This window comes from Leuresthes tenuis, unplaced genomic scaffold, assembly GCF_036924035.1.
Source record: "Leuresthes tenuis unplaced genomic scaffold, fLeuTen1.0.hap1 SCAF_2, whole genome shotgun sequence".
Lineage (NCBI taxonomy): Eukaryota > Metazoa > Chordata > Actinopteri > Atheriniformes > Atherinopsidae > Leuresthes > Leuresthes tenuis.
The window spans coordinates 41920105-41943545 of NW_027325356.1; the positions used below are offsets into that span (position 1 = coordinate 41920105).

The following is a 23441-nucleotide window of genomic DNA, read 5'->3' on the forward strand; positions in this document are numbered from 1 at the left end:
AGTTTTCTCCTTTATTTTGACTCCACACCTGTGCCCTGTTAGTAGAATATTCCAACAAGTCAGTTAATCGTTACTCTTTCATGTGTATATACTCCCTTATTTTCTTTATTCCTTGCCAGACGCCCTGCTCAGTGTCTCAGGTTTTCACACAGAGCCATTGTCTTGGTTTGTGCTCTGAGTTTCATGTTCTGTTACTATTATTTTCACCATTTTTAACTAAAGTCTGTTTCTCTGCCAAGCAGCTTTTCCACAACTGAAAGATAACAAGGTAATTTGTATGCAGAAATATGAAAAACTCTTAAAAGGTTCACAAAAAAGGAATACGTTTAGACAAATTAAAACGATAAATAAGAAAAAATTACTTGTTAAAGCTTATCAGGATTTGCAGACGACTACAATGTACATCATGGATGTACATAATTTCCTCCTTTGCTCTGCCAGGCTTTAGCTGCTGTCTGTGTGTAGGTCCTTATGGGTCATATTTACCTCTTATTGCCCACGAACACAGCAGATGAAAGTTATTCAGTATATATTAGATATTATATATCTATATTATATCAGTATATTCAATAGTGAAACAATGACAAAGACTTTAACCATGGAATTCAACTGTTTTCTGTGGTATATAAGGAATATTTGTTACTTATAGGTCCCTTTCTGTTAGCTATCACCTTTCTGATATTCATTTTGCATAATTTTACATGCATCCCACGTAAAATCAATATGTAAAATCTAATACAGCAGTTAATTGGAATCCAAACAAACAAACAAACCGGTAACTGGAGTATGGTATGAACAAGTGACATTGGTCTGTGTGCAGGACTGGAAGTTATCCAAGTAAATGTTAGAAGTGTAGATCAGATCAGAGTATGTCTGCATCTGCCTGGCTGTAAGGGAAACACTGACAGTGGCGTTGTTGACCTGCAGCTTGTTGATGGACCACAGACTGTTGGTGAACCTCAGCCTGACCTGGAATTCCAGAAGTGTGTTGTTTATTCTCCTAATCCTAAACCTCACACATTCTCAAATGTAACCCAATCTTTCATGGCTGGCCTTTGAAATGTTTGTTTCTCTCACTCTCTGGGTGTGTATTTGGGTGAGAGGGAGGGAGGGGGGGAGGGGGGGCTGTTAAAAAGTGAGGGATCTGACAATAAGGGAGGGAGCCGTTGGTCAGTATTTGTTTTGAAAATAGACTTTTATGTACACTACGCCTGAAACATCTGTGACTACGGTCTGCTCGTAGGTTCTCTCTGGAATTAAACCGTCATGTAAGCTAGAACTTCAACTGTGACACAGTGTTTTATTTACAAAGGTCATTTTTTATTTACATTAGAACTTCATCACCTTTTTGAAATACCATCGTCCCTTCCTCTACATAGTAGCTGTATGTACAGAAAAGCACTGCATGTCCATAACTCTATCCCCTTTTTTCTTTTCATAACCTGGCAGATCCGTGAGTGAGGAGAGATGTTTGACACACTGTACGAGTGGTTCTGGTGGGACAAAATCTGGCTGCCTGCAGAGCTTTCGTGGGCTGACCTGGAAGACAAGGAGGGTCGGATCTATGCCAAAGCCTCAGATCTTTACGTCACAGTCCCCTACGCCTTTGGCTTTTTACTCATCAGATACCTTTTTGAAAGGTAGAACCGAATGAGCACACACACATTAATATTTCAGTTTTCATTCTAGGATGCTGCATTATCTCAGCCTTGTCCAGATATTAGCCAGTCCACTTTTATGTTTGATTCCCAGGGGCAGGATTTAGTTTACTAAGCAATGCTGCTTGAAGGGAGATTCCTTAGGACTGATATGAAAGTGCTAGGATAGAAACAAATCTTGTTGCAGATCAGATCAACTTCCAGACTTTTAAAACAAAACAGTCAACTGACTTGATCAGAGCATACGATGAATTCAAGCTGGTTCCAGACAGAATCCCACAGCTTCCACTTCAATGGTTCCTCTGTGGATCTTGTAGTCAAGGTAGTCCATCCAGTTACTGGCCCTCGCATCCTTGTACTAATTAGACAAAGTTTTCTTGTTACTAACAGTTAGGCACCTTTTTGCTTTCATTACAATCAGCTTCTTATATCTCTGAGTTCACACTGTTCCCTGTGCGTTTCATTACAACAATATTCCTTATGCTCAGGTTTAACTAAATAGAAAACAAGGCTTATGTTTTATTTACCTTGACAGAAATAATACCTAAGAAAATAGTTTTCTACAATCCACAAAAGATTACTGTCAGTTACCAGGGGACTCAGGACACAGACGCAGGGTCGAATGAGTTCCAAGAGGGTTTTTATTATTTAACAAAGCACACAGAGCACAGCAAGGCAGGGCAAAGAAAAGGCTATGAAAAACCTGAGCGCTCTCCTCAGTAACTAAGCGGAGGAGGAGCGCAGCTATGAAAGGTACAAACTTAAAACTCTCTAAACTGGGAGGAAAACAAAAGCTATGAACACTTTAACAAAACAAAGACACGCTCTCCTAACGAGGCGGAATAAAACAAAAGATGCACTCTTTACAAAAAAGAGGCTCTATGAACTTTAACGATAACTTAAAGCTCTCCTTTAACGGAGGCGACTTTGAAAGGTAACAATGAAAAATCACTCCTAGCAAACGGAGGAAAAAACAAGGCTATGAAACTTACCGTGTTAATAAATAAACTAAGGCTATGGATAAGAATAAATTACAACACAAGATAGCACTGCAAGAGGATCGCTCACTGCAGGCTCGAGGAACTGTGGTTCAAAGTAAGGCTGGTAATGAGGCTCAAATGGAGGCAACATACTGGCACAAGACAAGGGAAACGCAGACTATCTGAACCCATGAGGGACCAAGGGGAACAGGAGGAAACACTTTAGGAATCAGAGAAGACAATCAGACGCTTGACACGGGAGGAAGGGCAAGATACCTGAAACGAGAGGAGAAGGTCAGTGCTTTCAAAATAAAACAGGAAATAACGAGACAAGACATGGAACAGAACATAAACCGTGACAATTACCTCTCAATAAAACCTTAGATTTGTGGGACCGAAGGTAAAGCAAGGCTTCTTTATTCAGATATAATATTCAATTCAACAAGGGCATAAAATAGAAATATAGTAAAATAAAATAAATAAATAAATACATGCTTGAAGAAACCCAAAAATTAATCACATATTAATTTAAATTCATAATAAAATGTTGGATAAAGCTGATTGCTTCAAATTTAGCTTGAATATAAATAACTTTTCTTCTTAAATAACCTTTCTAGAATAAGTCAAGATGGGATATGAATCAAAGGACTGTAGATAAAACCATATTTTGCTTATTTTTGAAAATGTCTCCAGTTTAAGTTACAGCAGGAGCTGATTCTCGCAGGTAGCACCATAAAGACTGCAAGCTATTTGCCATTGTTTAGTTTGAACTGTGGCCTCCACCAACTGACCAACCCCTGAGGGAGTTCATGTCATATCAATTCTTTAACAGTGATCATCACCAGTACTGACAACATATTCTGCTTTTTCTATGTATATTCTGTATGACATAAGGACCATTCCTGAGGGCCCAACCTAGTCTTCCAGTTTCTCTGGTGTGATCTTTATACTTTTTGTGACAGTTCAGAGGGGATTAGAGCAAGAGCATTTACTGTATTTACAGTAGACCAGTACTCATAAAGAACTTTTTTTTGTTTGTACTGAGGGAAAATCAGTTACAGGTTTTAATATCCCTAAAAAGTATTGATATCAAATTCTAGGATTATTTATTTTTGTCAATACATTGAGTAAATCATTTTCTTTACTATTTGTTTCTGTTAGATAAAGTTGCAAACAAATGAACCAATCATAGAGTTAGGTTTTCAATTTGTTTGAAAAAACTTCCCAACCTTTCTGGAAATGGAGTTTATATGAATATGAACATCCTCATCAATAAATAATGGCAGTTCACACAGTTGACAGCATTTCAGAAAACTCTGATAACATATTCTGTGAATGATTTATATTTTGTGATATTTTCAGTTCTAAGTGGCATTTCAAATTTTGTCATGAGATTGATTGCAATTATTTAGAAAAAATGTATCACTCCTGTAGAAAGAAACTGTTGTAAGAATAGTAACAGAAGTGGAAAAAATAAGTAAACAATACTTTTCTCATATTTTATGTTAATTTGAGATTTTGTATTTTATGTAGTTTATGTGTACCCTGTAAATAGCATCCATCATATGCTACATTTCCTGTTCTGATATTCCAGGTGGATAGCAACGCAACTTGCAGTCTCTGCTGGAATCAAGCAGCGAGTTCATCTGAAAGCAGAGGACAACCCAGTCCTGGAAGTCTTCTATACAACTCAGAGTAGAAATCCTGTTCAGGTAAAGTCTTACGAAAGTCCTGTGAGTACTGTGATAGTTTAAATGTCAACATTATTTATCTAGTGTTTTTAGATTAATTAGAAAACAAAAGAAGAAAAATAGCTTCCTTTTTAGCTTTTGGTTAGTGCTAAGAGGGATGTGGCTATTTATGATACATAATAATAACAACAATAATAATAATAATAATAACTATTATTATTATTCCTCACCTAGCCAAATTCCTCCTTCTATCTTTAAAGGTATGCTCCATGAAATTGAAGTTTAGGGTGACCCAGGGTCTGCACTGTAGCTGTGGCACATCTTGAGAAATGAAAATGTCTTTATCGGTCTGCTTGGTAGGGTACGATTGATTGGTAATCCATTCAATTATCAGTTCCCTCTTTACTTTTCTGGAAACAACAATTGTGTACAGTTTTGTGGATTCCATATGTAAGGATTTTATGTTTTAAAGATAGACATGTAGGGTACTTACTATTAAATTAAAGAAACATCGATTCTTTGGCAGAAGAATAAACATTCCACAACAACTTGTTTACTATGTGTTAACTATTTATTATAAGATTTAACCAAAAATATTAAACTTATAGTACAAACAGGATAAGTGTGTGGGTTGGGTAATGTGCAAGACAATGGAGAAATGTACCAGCATTGCCAAAATTGGGTCTTCACTCTAGTCACTATTTATCTAGTCACTATAAGTCATTTATCATTTTTAACACTGCATCTCTTGAGACACCGTACCACTGAAGGATAGAAGAGGATGGTAGACCTTGCTTTTGGTTGGCACTAGCCCTGTCAGGCAGTGCTGAACATGCCAGGTCAACGGCCAGCAGTAGCCAAGTGGTCTCTCTCAGTTCCGCTGTCTCTGGGCTCGATAGTCAGCTGTTTGTGGATGGGTTTGGCAAGTTGTGGGTCTCTTTCTTCTGGGCGTCTCATCAAGATGTGACATCAAAAATGACAAAAATGTAGGTGTGTTTACCTGAGTGTTTGAGTTGGAGATGTTTTGTTTGGTCAAATAAGCCAACTCTGGTGAGGTGAACTTCAATTCCTAAAATATGTTTAAAGTTAACAAAAAGTTGACAAGCTTGTGCCGTCTCTTTGCAGGGAGGAATATTACGTTGTGTAGTGACTTATGAAGCAGCAGAGGTTAAAATGTGTAACAAAAACAAAAGACAGGGAAGATGAGTGATAAAAAGACTGATGCCAAGACGAACGACAAAAACATTTTTATTTTTCTATTACTTCATTCATCTTGCAACTTCTTTTTCTTTCTTTCTTTTTTCTCTCTAGCTTCTAACGGTTTTCCTGAGGTTTGATTCGGGAAGGCAGGGCACGCCACGCGTTTAGGCTTAAGCCAATAATATGCCTGAAAACATGATGACTTTTGCCTGGGTGTGTAAAGTAGAAGTTTTAATTCTAGAGTTTGATTATACAAAGAATTCATTTCAATTTCTTAATTCTTTTGTCGTAACACACATTTGTTCAGAGGGTTCTGAATACACCACACCTTATTATGATATGAAATAAAGACATGAAACAAACTTATATAAATTCAAATGTTTGAAATAAACAACATACTCTAAATAATAACATGGATCACTAGTGAGAATCTTGCATACCTTTCATTCAGATCTGTAAACTTATAGCTATATAAACTAAATAAAATGATAAAACCAAAGGAATGTTATCCTCCTGTGTTTAACACAATGGAGCACAAAAAACAACAACAGGGAACATCGGTTAACAATTAAGTTAATTCATATAAATGTGTGATTACTTAATTATTTCATTGTGAGAATGCTGATTCAGCATTTCCCTTTATTATTGTTATTCGGTACATTTTTCAGCGCTTAACTACTCCTGCATGCTTTGAGCAAATTCAACAATTTATATCTCAAAACATTCAGCTCTTTTGGGAGATTCCTGCTATGACTTTTGGTATTTCTAACTTTTATACTTTTTAATATATTAAGCTTTTATTCCAATTTTCCCGTCATTGAAATGAATGGAAATTGCTTTGAATCCTTAAAAAACTTCCTCCTCTTCTGAACCTAACTACTTCAGCATACTTTCAGCAAGAGACACCATTCAAACTTTAAACGGGTCACAAGACATTCAGTTATTACCGATTGTGTCAGCTTTTTTGAATATTCAGCCAATTTTTAAATATCACAGTTTAAAAGACATGAACATTTTTGCTCCTTCTTGGTCTTTGAATGGAGGTCTATGGGGAGCCGGTAGAGTGGAGAAATCAAAGGGCCATGTGACACATTGATAATCTGTCATCTTTTTCAGATATTCAAAAACTTTTCAAACCAATTCCTCTTACTTTCAAACAGTGTAATTTACAGATACAAATTATACCTCAAAACGTAGGTAAATTTGTCCTTTTTCAGCCAAATATGACTACCAAAGAGCTGAGACTTACAGAATTTGATCTATGAACCTCCAAGTGAGAGAAACTCCGCAAAGCTCTCTTTGACTGCGATGTTCATTTTTGGGCAAATTTTTGGAGGAGAGCAGAAATGTCCCATGTTTTCAACGCTCTCATTCCCACGTCTGTCACTCGATTTAAATGAAAAGTACATCAGTGTGTTCCTCTATCCCTCCTGGCACTCGCAGTGTTAAAATGATTTTGATGGCTCTTATAGTTTTTGCTCAGAAGGTCAGATTTTCGAGGGTGTGCACAGCTAAAATTGGGCTCTTCCCTCCTGCTTCTACCTGTCTATGTGCCCAGCTGAAGCTTAACAAGCTCACACACAGACAAACATTTCCATCACTGTTGGCCCTTTTCCACCAAACCAGTTCCATGGCTGGTTCGGGGCCAGTGCTCAGTTTGGAACCGGGTTTTGGCTCCGCGCTAGAAAAAAACAGCTCTTTGCTGGGCCTAGAACGTAATCGCCATCCACTCAAAGGCTGTCGATCAACGCAAACATATCGGATCTGTCGTTTTCTGATCCCAGTGAAGCACCGTAAAGCCAGAAGCAGCAGCTGTACAAACGCAAAGTCATCCATTATTATTGTTCTTGTTGCTTCTTCTTCTTATTCGTCTCCGTGTTGTTGTTGCTTCGATGTTTGCACCAAGGTGTATGCAAAATCGGACTGTCAAAGAATATTCTAAATTCGAATATATATTTGAATAGGTTTTACAAACAGACATTCAGAGGTGAAAATTAATATTTGAATGTAGAAAAACACACACCCGTGCAGCCGCAGTGCGGCTGTCTGCTTTGCAAGTGGGCGCACTGCCTGGCACAGCGTCACTGATGAAAGCTGGCTTACCTGAAGATGGCAGAAAGCTCAGAGCCCAACTCAACGTGACGTAATGGCGTGGCTCCCCTCAGCACCCCGAACTAGGGAAAAGCAAACTGGTTCTCAGCTGGTTCGCAAGTTGATCGAGTTATGAACCAGCACCAGCACTGGCTCCAACCAGCTCTGGACCTGATTTGGTGGAAAAGGGGTATGTGAGGACATCCTCTGTTACATATTACAAAGCAACCCATTTGAACAATTAATCAGTTGACCTTTGTATTAAATCGCCATTTTACTTTTGCAGAAATGTGTTTCTACCTTTTCACACTGATGGACACTGCTTTTAACTGTTTCTTACCACTTAAGCCTGAGGGACACAGTGTCAGATCTTCTGGGTTTCTTTTCACATGAGACTCTACAACAGACAGAAGCAGCTTACTGAGAGACTCAGATGTTCACAGCTTCACTGTTTGTGTGAAGCCTGTCTGAGGACCCTCACTCTACCTTCACATAAAAGGGTTTCTTAGTTTATTCACTGATAGCTTTGCTAGTTGGTACCAGGGCGTTAATGTCCTCCAGCTACATCATGGCAAAGGCATCAAGTGAAAAGGTCATGTGGGGGGAGAGACCCTCAAATAATCTCTAAAGGTCTATGTTTATTGTAAATAAAAGTAATGCCTGTCTTTTACGAGTGTAGAAATCCCACATTTGTGTCCTTGAGTCAACATTCCCACACAGAAATGTTAATGGAGCCTCCCAAAGATTAAGCTCCAAATTAATCTACACTCGAGTTCACTAAATAAAGCCTGAATGCCACACAAACCTATTTTACATTTTCTTTCTTTACTTTTAGGATACATACATGTATAACTTGGGAGTCACAAACAAATTTCAGCTGGATCAACAACAAATGAGGCATTATTAGGAGACAGGTTGTGCTGGTGCATTATTCTAAAACAACATAATTTTATGTATTGTCTCCCTGTTTGTCTGTGGCTTTTTAATCATTATTTATTTTGATTCAAAATTCAGCAGTGATTAGATTCAATTATTCATTGAACCAGCAGTGCATGCAGCAGTAACTTCTGTATTCAGTCATTACTTGAAACAGTGGCATGAAAACAGGAACATAGTTTGGAAGCTGAACTATAGACCAGTGCAAACACACCATTTGCAGGTGCAGGTCACTTAGGTAGGCTGTGCTGGTTCTGCATTACTTCCGTTTGATAATTTAATTTACTCACCAAGCCAAATTTTACCTAAAGAAGACTCTTGCTGCTTTCATCCTTCGTCATCAAAAGATGCTTAAAGACCATCTTGCAACTATGCAAAACAATAGAGTTAATTTATGTGGGTACCCCAAAGGAAACTGTTTAAAATGAGATTAGCAGACACAGACACATGCACACAATGCACCTTGGGTAGGAATGATGATTACTTTCATGCCACATGGACCTGTTCACCCGTTCACTCTTTCTGAACAACAGTAACTGAGAAACTTTCTTCTATTCTGAGCTGCAGAATCCCTCAATCACCATCACTCTGTTTACTCGGTAATCTCACAGAAGTTGACAACCTTCTAATCAAACATAGAAATCTGCTCCTTATTTTTCTAACTTTTGGCCCAAAAAATAGTCTTCTAAACTGCACCTTCCCACAAACCTACCAAATATGAACAAATAACCATTTTAATTAAGCATTTTAATAATACTAATAACGTTCTGTTATTATCATTATAATTATATTCAATATCTTCACTAACAGTACTACTTTGTTATAATGATGAAATGGTTGTTGCAGTTATCTGTTTTATTATTATAATTATCATCATTACTGTCCTTGTTGCTAATAATAATAATTGATTAGTCATTAGATGAGTACATTTTTTATTTATTTGTTCGTTTATTTTTCCTATTCCTATATATTAAATTTATGTAATTTAGAAGGAGAGCTGGATTAAAACATTATTGTTATTATTATTAATTATTATTAATATTTTTTTTAAACCTTCATTCTTCATCTTCATTTTAAAAGTTGATCAAAATATATACCCTGGGGAGAACACCAGATTTTTATTTTAAAGGAGAACAATTATACTCCTTTTCCACCAGTTCACACAGATCACAGGCACCTTAATGACTTGTCTGTGAAATCATTTGGTCAAATTCCTCACGGATCAAAAACAGCAGCCCTCTCTGTCGCACTCTGCTCTGAGGCGGTTCATGCTAATGCTCACTCCGCCCCTCGGTTCGGCGTCAGGTTGCTAAGACAACAGATGATCACGAGCACTGATCATGGCTGCCCACACACCGCCATATATGTTTGAGCCAGAGTCAGACCCTGAGAATGTATATGCTCTAATATAACACAAGCTGCTGTATAAATAATTTATTACAGCATTGTTTGTACCTGCATGAACTAGCGGTTAACATTAGCTTGTGGTAATCGGACAAAAGAAACACTAAGCACACATACATCGTCTATCCTTTCCCCACGGATGGTCGGTATCGAGCCCTCTTTTAGGAAAGGTTTTGCTGCCAGTCCTGCATTGTACTGACCCAAAATGTGGAAGCAGTCCGTATCAAAATGTTTGACACAGGTTTATGCCGACCGTGGCCGGAACTTCGCCGTCAAAAATAAACTTTATCCACTCCTGTCGTAGGTCCTCTGAGACTCGGGTCTTATGCAGGGTCTTGTGCTGGTCACTGTAGCCAACAACAGAGCAACTTACATGCTAGGCTCTCAAATTCGCCATAGTGCCAACTGTTTTTCTTCGCTGCGATAAATGAAATATGGATGCCTCCCTGAGTGGTGTTGGCCACTGAGTTCAGAGTTCAGAATCTGAACGCATCGCCCCCCAAATTCACTTATTTTCACTTCCTTCATATCTCTTGCTGTGCCATGATTGATGACCAACTGACCTTTAAAGATCACGTTACCTCTGTTGCTCATTGATGCCGCTCCGCATTACTAAACATAAGAAAGATCAGACCATCCCTAACCCAACATGCCCCCCAGCTCCTGGTGCAGGCCATGGTCATCTCCCACCTTGACTACTGCAATGCTCTCCTAACTGGTCTCCTAACTGGTCTCCAGCCTGTGCTGTGAAACCTCTGCAGATGGTCCAGAACACGGCGGCGCGTCTGGTCTTGGATCAGCCTAAAAGAACACGCCCCCCCTCTGTTCATTGAGCTCCTCTGGCTGCCCTTAGCTGCCTGCATCAAATTCAAGTCCCTGATGTTAGCTACAAAGAGCTTAATGGAACGGCTCCCATCTACTTGAATGCTCTTGCAAAGGCTTCTGTCCCAACTGGGTCCCTCCGTTGGTCCCAGGATTGTCGTCTAGCAGCTCCTACACCACGCCTAAGACAATCCAAACTCTGTTCATGTGTCGTCCCACGATGGTGGAATGACCTACCGAGTGCTACCAGAACAGGGGCGTCCCTGTCTATCTTCAAGAAGCTCTTGAAGACTCAGCTCTTCAGAGAGCATCTCCTACCTTAGCACCTACCTTGTTCTTCCCTACCCCCTCTACTGCACCTTATCTTTCTGTACTTCCCTCTATACTTGCACTCTATTTCTGCACTGTCACCTCTGATAGTCTTACTAGTTGTTTTCCTTCTATGTAGCTTATTGTCAGCTATGATTTTAGCTGTATTGTTATATCCTCTTTTGTAAGTCATTAGGATAAAAGCGCCCGCAAATGCATAAATGTAAACATTCATTCTTTGTGTGATGTTTATGGTCTCTGGCTCTCCCTCTGAGGCCTTTGTTCTGCTTACAGTGATCTCCAGATTGCAGCTCAAAAAGCATTAAATTCAGTTCCAAATGTTCTGCGGTTCAACATCCAATCACTATTGGAAAAAGGTTCAAAAAGTCCTTTGTGGTGTGAGTCCCCAGAACTGTGCACATTGCTTCAGTGTCACTCGGAATCAATTGTTTGTCCGCTGTCTCTTCATGAGAAGCTTGTTCTGCTCCCTCATCAATACTGAGCAGCTCTGTAAGGTCAAGCATCTGCCACGACACATAAAGTCCTAGCATGAAATTAAAATGTAGGCCTGAAATGTTATGTCTGGCAGAGTGTGTATTTCTCTGTATAAAATCAGTATTTTACATATTTTTGTAGTTGATGGAATTTTGTATAATTTGATTTTCCAGTTTAAGTTAAATATGGAAGCTGTTACAGATGGATTAATCTACCTTTTTCTCAGAGCAGCTAAACTTCATAAAACCCACTCCTTCTCACAGATTGTTAATCTAGTTGAGTGGCATCTCAACTGTTATCATGGAAACACATTTTTTATTTCTACTTAACTCATATTATTCAATGTTTTACTGTGTAATTTGATTCATATTTATTTGCGGGCTTAGAAGCTGCTAATAATATTCATATTTTGTTAATCTTGTACAGCTCTCTGGTCAATTTGGCTGTTTTTAAATGCACCATAAAAATAAACCTTGACTTGGCTTGTTACGGCTCAGACACACTGCAGCTACCTTTAAATTTCTTCTTAAAGAAAGCCATTGGTGTCACGGTTTCAGTCTGTCTCCCCTCCTATCCTTCCTGTCTCCCCTCCTATTCCTCTGCCTCAGTAATTTTCTACTCTCCCTGCCTCTGCTCTACTCTCCCTGCCTCTGCTCTACTCTACCTGCCGGCCACTCCTCCCTAATCAGCCCAACTACACTCACCTGCAAGCTCAGCTGCAGCTCATTCCCAATCAGCCCTGCACATCAGCCTCTCTAGCACTCTCACCCTTGCCAGATTGTTCTACTACATCCAAGTGAGACTTTCCAGTGTTCATTACCTGTCTGAGCTCTTGTTGCTGACCCTGCCTGCCTCCGACCTGCCCTCCTCGCCTGCCTCCGACCTGCCCTCCTCGTCTGCCTCCCGGTGAACTTGTCTTCTGTCCTGAAGACGTGCTCTGCCTCAGCGTCTCTGGCTTCGACTCCTCCATCTGGCCCCATCTCCTCTGCTGCTCGCTCCTCGTCGGCGCCTCTGCACCATCAGCTGGCTCTTCTGGTTCTGGACACCTCGCCTTGTCTACCATGTCTCCCGTCCTTCCCTTTACTCCGGGCTTCCAAAGAACTGAACTGTGTGGGTCCAAGAACTAACATTCCCCCCCCTCTGCCCCGCAGCCGGGTTCGGCTTAATCCCTTCCTCTAGCCTGAGACCCAGAGACTGGCTATTAGCCCAAAGATTGAACTGTTTGCTGAGTTTCCTCATCTGCTCAAGCTCTTGTTTTGCTGGTGTGAAAATAAAGCTCATTGCTAACTGTTCCTGATTTCCTGCTTTTGGGTCCTAAATACAACCGTTACAGTACAATCTGATCTGCAATCAGCATAGGATTGTGGGTATGAAGACGGTGTGGCTCTTGACCCAGGACCTTCCACAGAGGGTGGAGTCCGAGAAGTTGGGCCCCAAGTTCATCATGCCATTTGTTATTGAGAAGGTTGTCAACCCTGCAGCGGTTAGACTCAAGCTGCCCCACACCATGCGGATCCACCAAACCTTCCACGTCTCAAAGGTCAAGCCGGTTCAAGAGAGCCCATTGATAGCCATTTCTCAGCCACCACCACCTCCCCTGATCATTGACAGGGTCCCTGCTTTCATGTTTTGCCACCTGCTGTGCACTCTCGCTGCGGGAGAGGTCTCCAGTACCTCGTCGACTGGGATGGATATGGTCCTGAGGAGAGGTCATGGATCCCGGCTTGTCACATCATGAATGCGTGGCTCATCTGGGAGTTACATCGCCAGCACCTTGATCTGCCTTCCAGCCCCTGCTAGTGGGGGCACCAATGCAGAGCCTCTGTCCTCCTCGTTATCTGAGGTATCCGACGAAGAGGGGTCTCCCTCTGGAGGAGTTTTTAATGGTGCTATAAATCAACAAAGGCATGGTTAAACTGATCAGATCCTTACACTGAATACTCATATGTTGATAATGAAATATTCATGCATAAATACATACTATAACTGTATTCCGTGTCATATTAGCAATCTACCTTCCAAATTTAACACAACTCATAAATGTCAGCATGCTATGATAAGATATAAATAAGTGAAGTCAATGTTATAATTAATACAAATTATTGGATATTATTTACTGAAATTTCCACTGAAGTAGACAATATTAACGGCGTTGGGGGAGTTGGAACTACTGACTGCAACATGAACCATGAGACTGTATGTTGGCCAGATTAAAGTGTGTCACAACTCCCTCTTTAAACAGCAGTGGGCAATTCTACTCTGCTGGTACTATCATGTAACTGAGTAACAACACATTTATTCCCTCTACTTGTGTTTGTGTTCAATTACAGGGTGACACTGATGGGCTGTCGAAAAAAAGCAATTTGTCAGTGAGACAAGTTGAACGCTGGTTTAGAAGAAGACGCAGACAGGACCATCCAGGGATCCTGAAGAAGTTCAGAGAGGCCAGGTCATTGCTTTGTGTGTGTGTCTGTCTGTGTTTATGATGGAATGGGATTAATGTACTTTGTGTGACTATATCCGTTTGGAAACAAACACTGATCGGGTTTCTTGTAGTTCAAAGACTATTATTTGAATTCCTGAATCAATCGACTGAGAAAAGAATACATGAGAAGAATCATGAACTGCAGCCTGGTATGCAATAGTTGAGCTCCACTTGCATCCTTTATAACAACGTCATTGCATGCAAACTATGATCGTTTTCTAACTGTACCGAAGTGTTGTTGTCATGTCACTTTCAGAAGTTAGAGCTGCTCCATCCAGCCACCCGTCCAACCCCTAACGAACAAAAATTAAACAATAGACTATACAATTGCATCAGCTCCGATGTTAAAGACCTTACATGAGGCTCTTTCCCTTCTGTTGCTTGTAGGGGCGATACTTTACAGAACAGAATGATGAGTTGTGTTTAAGCGTATGGACAAACGATATATATGATCTTTTTGGTTAGAAACGATTCGTTGTTGACTACTTCAAGGTTGACTTTAGTCTCAGTACTTTGATAGCTTGTTGGGGAGAGATGCACGGAGACATACAAAAAGGAGAACCAACTTTAGGCGGTCATCCCACAAACAATGGGCCTCATGCAAGAACCACTTGTGCAAACAGGTTTGTTCTTAATGTCAGGATCGGTGGAAGGTAGGACCCAGATGCAGTTCTTTTGAGTTCAAAAAAAGGTTTATGTCCAAAACAGGGAGCAAGAACAGAGAACAGAGCCGGATTAAAAAACATTTAAACGGTGAATTAACAAGACTGTGAAAACAAAACAAGACTATGGAAAAAAAACAAGGCTATGAAATAAATACTATAACTATGGCTATGATTAGATTAACATAGCTATGAGGCAGGAAACCAGACTTAGCTTCTGTGATCGCAACATGAAGAGTTGGTGAGGATTCTACCAAGAGTGAAAGGAAACCAGGAGACTAAATACTGTGGAGGGAGTGATTAGTGAATGAGGTGCAGTTGTGAACAATGAAGCAGGTGACATGAGTGAAACTAGGTTGCAGGGGAAAAACATGGAAAGAACATAACCTGAAAACATGAGAAACTGAAAACAAGACTATTAAAACAAAAACTGTCCCATGAAAACATAAACTGTGACACTTAAATCGTGATTTAAGTGAACTTGCCACATTCACCAATTCTTTCGTATTTTGAGTTTTCTTTCAGGTACGAACAGAATTTACGAGTGATCCAAACCTGTTGTAGGAGTCACGTAAAATAGTCATCTGTTATTTGAATCAAGTTTGCTTGACTAATAGATTGTATATTTAATTACTTTGAAGATATCATAAGTAAATATATACATTATACCCCATAATTATGCTGATATTATTGTTTGACTTAAATTATGCACTAATTGAAGGTTAATTTGAATATAACAAGGTCAATGGGAAGTGTAACCAGCGGCTGACTTTAGCCCATCAGTCTCTTGGTAGAGAGCGTGTGTTCTGAGACCGTGTAGATATCCTTGCGGAGACAGACGAATGGCTGTCATCGCGATTTAGATTGCCAAGGACTGTGCTGCTGCAAATATGCAGCTTGCTAGTGTGCGCCTCTTGGTCAAACTGAATCCCGGTATACTGCCACCTGATTGGTTTGTGCTGACCAGAGCACATTTACGACAGAGCGACATTTACGATTCATTCGCTGATTTGAATGTTTGGACTTGGGCAGATGCTGAGGGGAGCTTGAGAGGCTGTCATAGTGTCATAGTTTGGCTAGTGCTGCGACTTATAGTCAGATGCGACTTATATATGAAAATATATCAAATTTAACACGTTTTTAAATGTTAATGCATACTGACTGACATGAACCAAGGAGTAAACATTGCTATCTACAGCTGCGGGAGGACGCTCTGGGCTTGTGACAACTATATGCTGATCCTGTACCACTGAAAAAATTAACTGAAACATTAACTTATAGACAGCTGAGAAAGACTGAAAAACAGAAAATGCCGCCAAAAAGAAAATCCTATTCTGCAGATTACAAACTGCAGGTAGTAAAATATGCAGCCAAAAACGGTGATCAAGCAGCAGAAAGAAAGTTTGGAGGGAGTGAGAAACTTGTGAAGTACTGGCGAAAAGCAGAGGTTAATCTTACTGCAGTGGAGAAAACAAAGAAAGCTAATCGCCGGCTGAAAGCTGGAGGAACGAGTCCACAGGTGGGTGCTGGAACAACGTACTGCCGGGAGAGGCTTGTCAACGATGCAGTTACGTCTCAGCGCCCTGCTACTTGCCAAGGAGATGAATATAAATGACTTTGCAGGCGGGCCTTCTTGGTGTTATCAGAGCACGGACACCGGTGTGTCAGAAACTGCCGGCAGACTTCCAAGCTGAGGTTGACAGTTTCTGTGAGTTCACTGACAATCAAATTTTGGATTTTGTAAAATAAATTTCTAAATAAATGCGATTTATAATCCGGTGTGACTTATGTTTTTTTTTCCTCTTCGTGACACATTTTTGACAAATGCGACTCATACTCCGGAAAATACGGAACTATATTGCAACAATAAATACATTTGCCTTTCAATCTGAAATCCAACTATGTATGTAGGACTAATGTTATGGATATAACAATTTACAGTTTTACTCTGTGGGTTAGGGTAGGCCTGTAGTTTATTTCTCTGAACTTCTGAAACACTCTTTTCTACACTTAGCATAAATGTGTTTTTTAAAAGTCTGATTTTTCAAGTGAACAGATATCTGTATAACATAACGTCTGAACCAAGTGTGAACAGCCACCGATTAAGCTATAAGTTAACCCTCATACTAACAGTGTATTTCCAGAATGAATATGTTGGGAGAGAAAGATGCTGTGGTGATCAAACAACTGGATGCAGGTATCAAGTGCAGCTGGAACTAGTCTTGGCTCAAATTAGAAGGCAAAGTCACAGTGAAAGGACAAGAGCTGTCATTTCCATCTGTCAGATGTGTTCAGGAAGATCAGTAAGTAGGGGTTTTGCACAGTGCATTCTCTGTCAGAAAGACCATAACTATGCTAACAGAGCAGGTATGCACTGCAGGCACACTGTCAAACAGAAGTGCACAAGAAGAAGGTGAAGAAGAAGAAGGTCATAGTATCAACACAGTGAAGTCAGTATTGTACATTCATACTGTCCTGTAACTCTGCTTGATTTTTCTCTCAAAGGGCCTCAGATTGATACTTTTAAATATAAAATGTCCAAAATTTTCTTCCAGGGGTGCATACCCCTGGACCCCCCTAGAGGAGTTGTTTCTTTCTCACCTTTTGCAGCTCTTTCATGCCTGATGTGCTCCAGTTGATTTTCTTCTAACTTAAGAGAAATGAGCACCCAACCATGTGCCTAACTAGGTCATGCAGTGCAGATTTGTTCTTGTGTTCCACTTAGACATGATTGAGTTTGGAAGTTAATCTTAGCACCCACCTCATCCTATATAGCCCCTTTGTTATATAAGTAATCATGGCCAGCATAGGATTGTGGGTGTCGCACATAATTTCAGAAGTTATAATGCAAGTTCCTTCATTTATTTACAGCAATATCATGGCTAAGGCTGTAAGCTGTTGCTGTATCTCTCTGTAACATACATACAGACAAGTTTGTTCAGTATGAACTTAAAGTCAGTCCGTAAGTGAGCAAAAGTTTATTCATATAGCACCTTTCAAGATAAATATCACAAAGCTTTACAATAAAATGCAGCTGGGGACATACAGATGGGAAAGTTCTCTGATGTGTCCATGCAGAGTTCTAAAAGTCCAAACCAGGATCTTAAAGTGGACTCTGAAGTTTTATATATTTATCATGACATGTGAGGACTTAATTAGAAGTCTTGCAGTAGTGTTCTGAACAACCTGCAGACAAGACAAGTGATGAAAGAATTACAATAATCCAGACATGATTAAATAAATGCATTTATAACAGTTTCCAGTTCAGTGCAGGACACAATGGGACTTATCTTTGCAATGTTCCTTAAGTAATAAAAAACAAGAGCGAAGGAGAGATTTGACATGAGCAGCCAAAGTGAAACTTACCCCAAGGTTTCTGATAGAAGATGTAGCAAAAGAAGCAAGGAGACCTCGAGTTTCACAATCAAGGACTTCTATTTTCTCTTCATTAAGTTGAAGACAGTTGTCCAACGTCCAACCTTTTATAGAGTCTCAGCACCTATACAAAGTCTGTTGCCAACAAATATCTTTTATCTTAAAAGAAATATGTAATATGCATAATATTTGTCCTTAAAAGTGCTCAAAATGTGTTGAAGAGGGAGCAGATATAACAGGAACAAAGGAACAATAAAGGGCCCAAAACAGAAACTTGTGGCACACTATAGGCAAGAGAAGTGGAAGAGGACCTGTACTAAGAAGCAGCTACAGAAAATTAGGTAGATTCAGATAGATATAATGTGAACCACTTTAAAGTAGACCCCAATACACTCTTCCAGTATCTTAGCCTGTCGGGTATAATGTGATGGTCAACAATATCAAAGGCAGAGGTCTAGTCCAACATCAGTGAGACAGAACATTTTCCTGCATGATTTTGCATCAAGATGTCACTGGAAACTCTAAGAAGAGCTTTTTCTGTAGAATGGGCTCTGCAAAAGCCAAACTGAAAATGGTTAAGAATAGCCATAAGCTGCTTAGCCACAACTTTTTCAAAAATCTTAGTAATAAATGACAATTGGTTTCTAGCTGATAAGAAAGAGAAGGATCAAGCATTGTTTTTTTAACAGTGAGTTCTAGCACTTCTAGAATAACAGACAGAGCTGGAGTAGGAACAGACAATGAAGATGCTGAAGGTTTCTCACATTACTGACTTTTTAAACAAAGAAAGACATTTTTCACAATCTTTGATTGAAAAAAAATGGGACAGGAGGTGGAGTAGGAGTAACAATATCACCAATGGTGTCAAATAACATCTTAGGGTTACCTCTGCTCTTCGAAACCAGGTTTGAAAAATAGGTAACCCTTTAAACAGCAAATATTGTCATTTATCCAAATGGAAGACTTTGAAACAGAAGCTTGTCTTGTTTTAACATAAATTTGATCTAAAAATGTAAGGATGATAATTATTAAAAAGATTTGTTGAAAGAGCAACATAATTATATGTGGATAAAAATAAGTTAAAAACTTATCTGCGGTAAAGGGATTTAAGATGCAAGAGCAAACCACACCGTGAACAGGAGAGAGGCACGAGAAAAAAGACAAGTTAAAAAGAATACATTAATGATCAGAAATGTCCTCAGAACAAATACTTACTATTACTATTTAAACCCAAAGTAAAAACTAGGTACAGTGTGTGACCTTTGGTATGTGTGGGGCCAGGCACATTCTTGGTAAAATGAAAAGAATCCATGACAATAATATACTTCTGCCAAAGAGTCAGTGTATATGGTAGAATGTTCAACTACAACCAGTTTGGACAGCTTCATGGTGGAGGACAAAAGTCACTGAACTATTTCAAGAAGGAACTGTTTGGGCCAGGTGAATAATACCACAGCACAATGAAAATAATTCTTATACCCGACTTCAATCAGCTGTAGTTCAAATGATAAAAAATGACCAACATTCACTGAACTCTATCAGAACCAGTTTCCAAACACCACTGACCTCCTCCTCTGAGGCTGGCTGATGACCACCCAGGCTAAGTTTGATTAAGGGTGACTAGTCAGAGGTATCCTAGCAGGTTTCAGAAAGAAAGAAGAAATCCAAATTCTAGGAGAGTATACAATTGTTCAAGAACAATTGTACAATTGTTCTAGTACCTAAAAAAAAACTCAGTTTTATTAGTCATAGATCAGGCATTAAACAGAACCATGCTCAGGGAGGTAAAATATTCATAAATACCGAGGATTTGATCCGTGACCCTCATACCGAGACAGAGAGAAAGAAGGCCAAGGTACAGGAGATACTGGATATACACTCCTCGGGTAACCCAGCATCATAAATCCAGGATGTGGAAGTATTTCAGAAGAGTAGAGACATACTACAGTGCCATCATATCGGAAACAGAAAAGACCACACAGGCCTGGGTGTTCAGAGTAGGCTAAGCTATGTTTAGATTTTTCTGTTTTTTATATATATGATCAGCACAACTACTCACCACCTGGCAAAGCAGACTGCCTGTGCCTGATGTGCATGATTTTTTGCATGTTGTGACCAAGCACACTGGGCTGGTCATTGATGGCCTCAGTCATAGTTCAGCTATGCTGTGGATAACAAGGTAACAAAGTTGTGCAGCTTGGTGGTCCTAAAAGTTTTTGTTACTTGGCACAGAATTGATGAAAAACCAGATAAAAATCACATCAGATTGAGAATTAGATATATTTTAGCTGATGAAGCAGGTCTCTCTAGACCTCCTGTGAAAGGGGGGTGAGGAGTGTCCATCTGGGCCTCGCCGGAGACAGGATGGGTAGTGCTGGGTTCCAGTTCAAGTTCTGGCGAGGCGACGCCTGCAGACTGATGTGAACCTGTACGCAGGCATTGACTGAGGTGGCAGTGGAGGTCGTGGGTGCAGACGATGGCCACAACGGTGTCTTTGGCGTTGTTGCCTGTTGAGGCTCTGGCGTGGATGCTGGCTCGGAAAACTAAGAAACCAAAAGACAGAAAAAAACCCAACCAAAACAAAACCCATAGATCATGACGCCCCCCTCCCGGGGAACCCAAGTCGTTTGTATATGTTTGTGATGATACTGTTAAAATCTTGTAATCAACAGATTTATAACTAATTTTTTTGTCCTTCATGATGGTAACAGTTGGAGGTTTGTCTTCTACCTGTCTGCGTTCATTGGAGGAATCACAGCACTTCACGATGTGAGTAGATAACATGATACACTTTCGAATCAATGACCTTGTGCCTGTAGTTTTACTATTCATTCAGCATTACGTTTAAAGTAAGTTGTACAAACATGCAATTTCATCAATGTTTTTGCAGAAAGAATGGCTTTATGACACAAGAGAAGTATGGACAGGTTATCCAAACCAGGTTTGTTTATGTTTTTACCACAACTTATCTTTACACCAACAAATGCACAGCTTTTGAAATATAGTTCTGTTGGGATTTCTTGTCGAAAATATCCTTAAACAGGATGAAAGCCCAGCAGTGTTAATGGTCACAGCATCAGAATGTTAAAGAGAAGAGCCATTTTTTCCAGAGCCCTGATGTAACTTTACTTGGAATCATCGGGTACTTACAACATGTTCGCTCATAGCAGGGTTGACAACAAGCCTGATCATAAATCTTTTTTTGTTCTTAGATATTTTCCCAACAGAGCACTGTGCTCTCAGACTTCAGGTTAACTTATGGTTCCCAGAGTTTCTAAAAGTTAGCACTGTTGCCTCACAGCAAGCGGGTTCCAGGTTCAACTCCCAGCTGAGGCCTTTCTGTGTTTGCATGTTCTCCCCATGTATTCCAGATTCCTCCCAATGTCCAAAAACATGCATGTTTTGTCTCTAAAATCGTCCTTAGGAGTGAGGGTGTACCCTGCTTCTCACCTGATGACCACTGATCCAGCCCCCCCATCATCATACTAACCTAAACTTTAGTCAGTGCCGTAAGCTCATCAACCTTATTTGGGAGAGATCTAACATTCCCCATAATAATCGACGGTATGCAGGTTTGTACCATCTCTTCCACTCATGATACTTCAGTGCAGCTCTGCATCACTGTCTCCTCCATCGTAATTCCTTGGGGATCGCTGGTCTTTCGTTGAAGTGTATTGGCTGATTGCTAAGCGCTAAAAGCTGATCACGAGAGTAAACAATGAAGCCGTAGCTTGACAAATCTCCAAGTACCTGGTTTAACAGTCCATAAATAATGAAAAAATAGAAAAATAAGATTGCACGTTGATTCGACTACCATACATGTGATTAGTTGAAAAAATAGCATAAAAAGATCAGTAAAAACAAGAAAAAGACGTTAAATTAGTGTACTGGATTATATAAACTTGTTATTTTGAAACAAGTGATAAAGTTGAACAATTCCCTTGAGGTGCCACGTAGGAAGGTAGACGGGAATGCTGTGCAGTTTGAAATCAGGGTTGTACCAGATTGGGGTGTATTTACATGGTGCTAATGAAGAGTTTGTCATTTGAATCACTTTCCACCAGGCTGTCAGAGATGAACTGATTGTGATAGTTTTAAAGTAACTCATTTTCGTGATTGACTTTGGTAGGATGGGCAAGTCTGAGACTGAGGTATATTTGTCATTTTGAATCAATTTCACAAAGTATTGTAATTTAATTGTTAAGTAGTGTTGAAAATTGGGTGCTTCTTGGCCTCCAAGTGACTGTTTCCTAGGATATATTTTTTGTTGTTTTGGGGGTTTTTTTGCAGTAAAATTCTGATATTAGAGAGTTAAACCAGTTTTCTGTGGGAGTGATTTGGAGCTAAGAGAATACATAGTTGGTATGTGGTAATATTATCATTTTGACTGTAGCTATTTGACCATTGACTGGAAGAGAGAGGTTTGTCTAGCATTGGAGATCATGTTCCATTTCTTTAAAGAGAGGAGATATTGGGGCCTCATCTGGAAACAGGGCTGGGGGGGCTTATCTGCATATACCTGATGGTTGGGCCGTCAATCTATGTAAGAGGTGTGGAGTGGCAGTGGGTTTACTTGTTCCCCTTCTCAAGCCTTAAAACATTGGCATTAAAACACTGAGCAGTTTTTGTTTTTGGCGTACTTGAGAGGGTGGTTTACCTGCATCATTAGGATAATCAGTCTCTTTTATGCTCAATTATGCATAGTTCAGAGTACTTAACATTCTTGGAGTTTCTGAGTAGTGTTGGAAGGTACACCAACTGGGGACTCTGTTGTCCTGCTCATGTTGACTCCTGACGGCTGGATACTAGAAGGGCTCGATTTGGATGAATGATTTGCTTGATCTGAACTTGTGTGGTGTTTTGTTTTGGGACTTATTCAATTTGATACAGTTTATTTATATAGCACCAAATTACAACAAATGTCATCTCTTTGAGAGTGCCTTGAGATGACATTTGTTGTGATTTGGCACTATATAGATAAACTGAAATTAACTGAATTGAATCTCGAGGCACTTCAATGATACTGTCCAATTTAAATCAATTAGAGTCCAATTCATTGTAATCATAATTCAACCAAATACAATTAATTAAATTCAAAATTAGTCCAATTCAAAAACAATTTCTTAGCAAAGGAAACCAACATATTGCACCGAAACATCTCTTCAGTCCAATCTTCCATCCTAAACATGTATGAGGCAACTGTGTAGAGAAAATGCTCCCTTATAGTAAGAAGAAACCTCTGGCAGAACCAGACAGAGGAAGGGTGGCCATCTACCTGGACCAGCTGGGGTTTGAGAGGACGAAAAGAGGGAACAACAAACGCCATAACACCA

General features: G+C 39.7%; 1 protein-coding gene across 1 annotated transcript in view; it reads left to right on the top strand.

Annotated features, from left to right (window-relative positions):
- The window catches only part of cers3a (ceramide synthase 3a), a 56937-nt gene that overhangs the window by 16106 nt on the left and 17390 nt on the right, over positions 1-23441 (top strand). Inside the window, exons 2-6 of the mRNA XM_072381121.1 lie at positions 1450-1640; positions 4233-4350; positions 13917-14035; positions 20820-20877; positions 20999-21049. Of these exons, the coding sequence (XP_072237222.1) occupies positions 1468-1640; positions 4233-4350; positions 13917-14035; positions 20820-20877; positions 20999-21049 (519 nt within the window). The 5' untranslated portion in view covers positions 1450-1467. The remainder of the gene's footprint in view (positions 1-1449; positions 1641-4232; positions 4351-13916; positions 14036-20819; positions 20878-20998; positions 21050-23441) is intronic.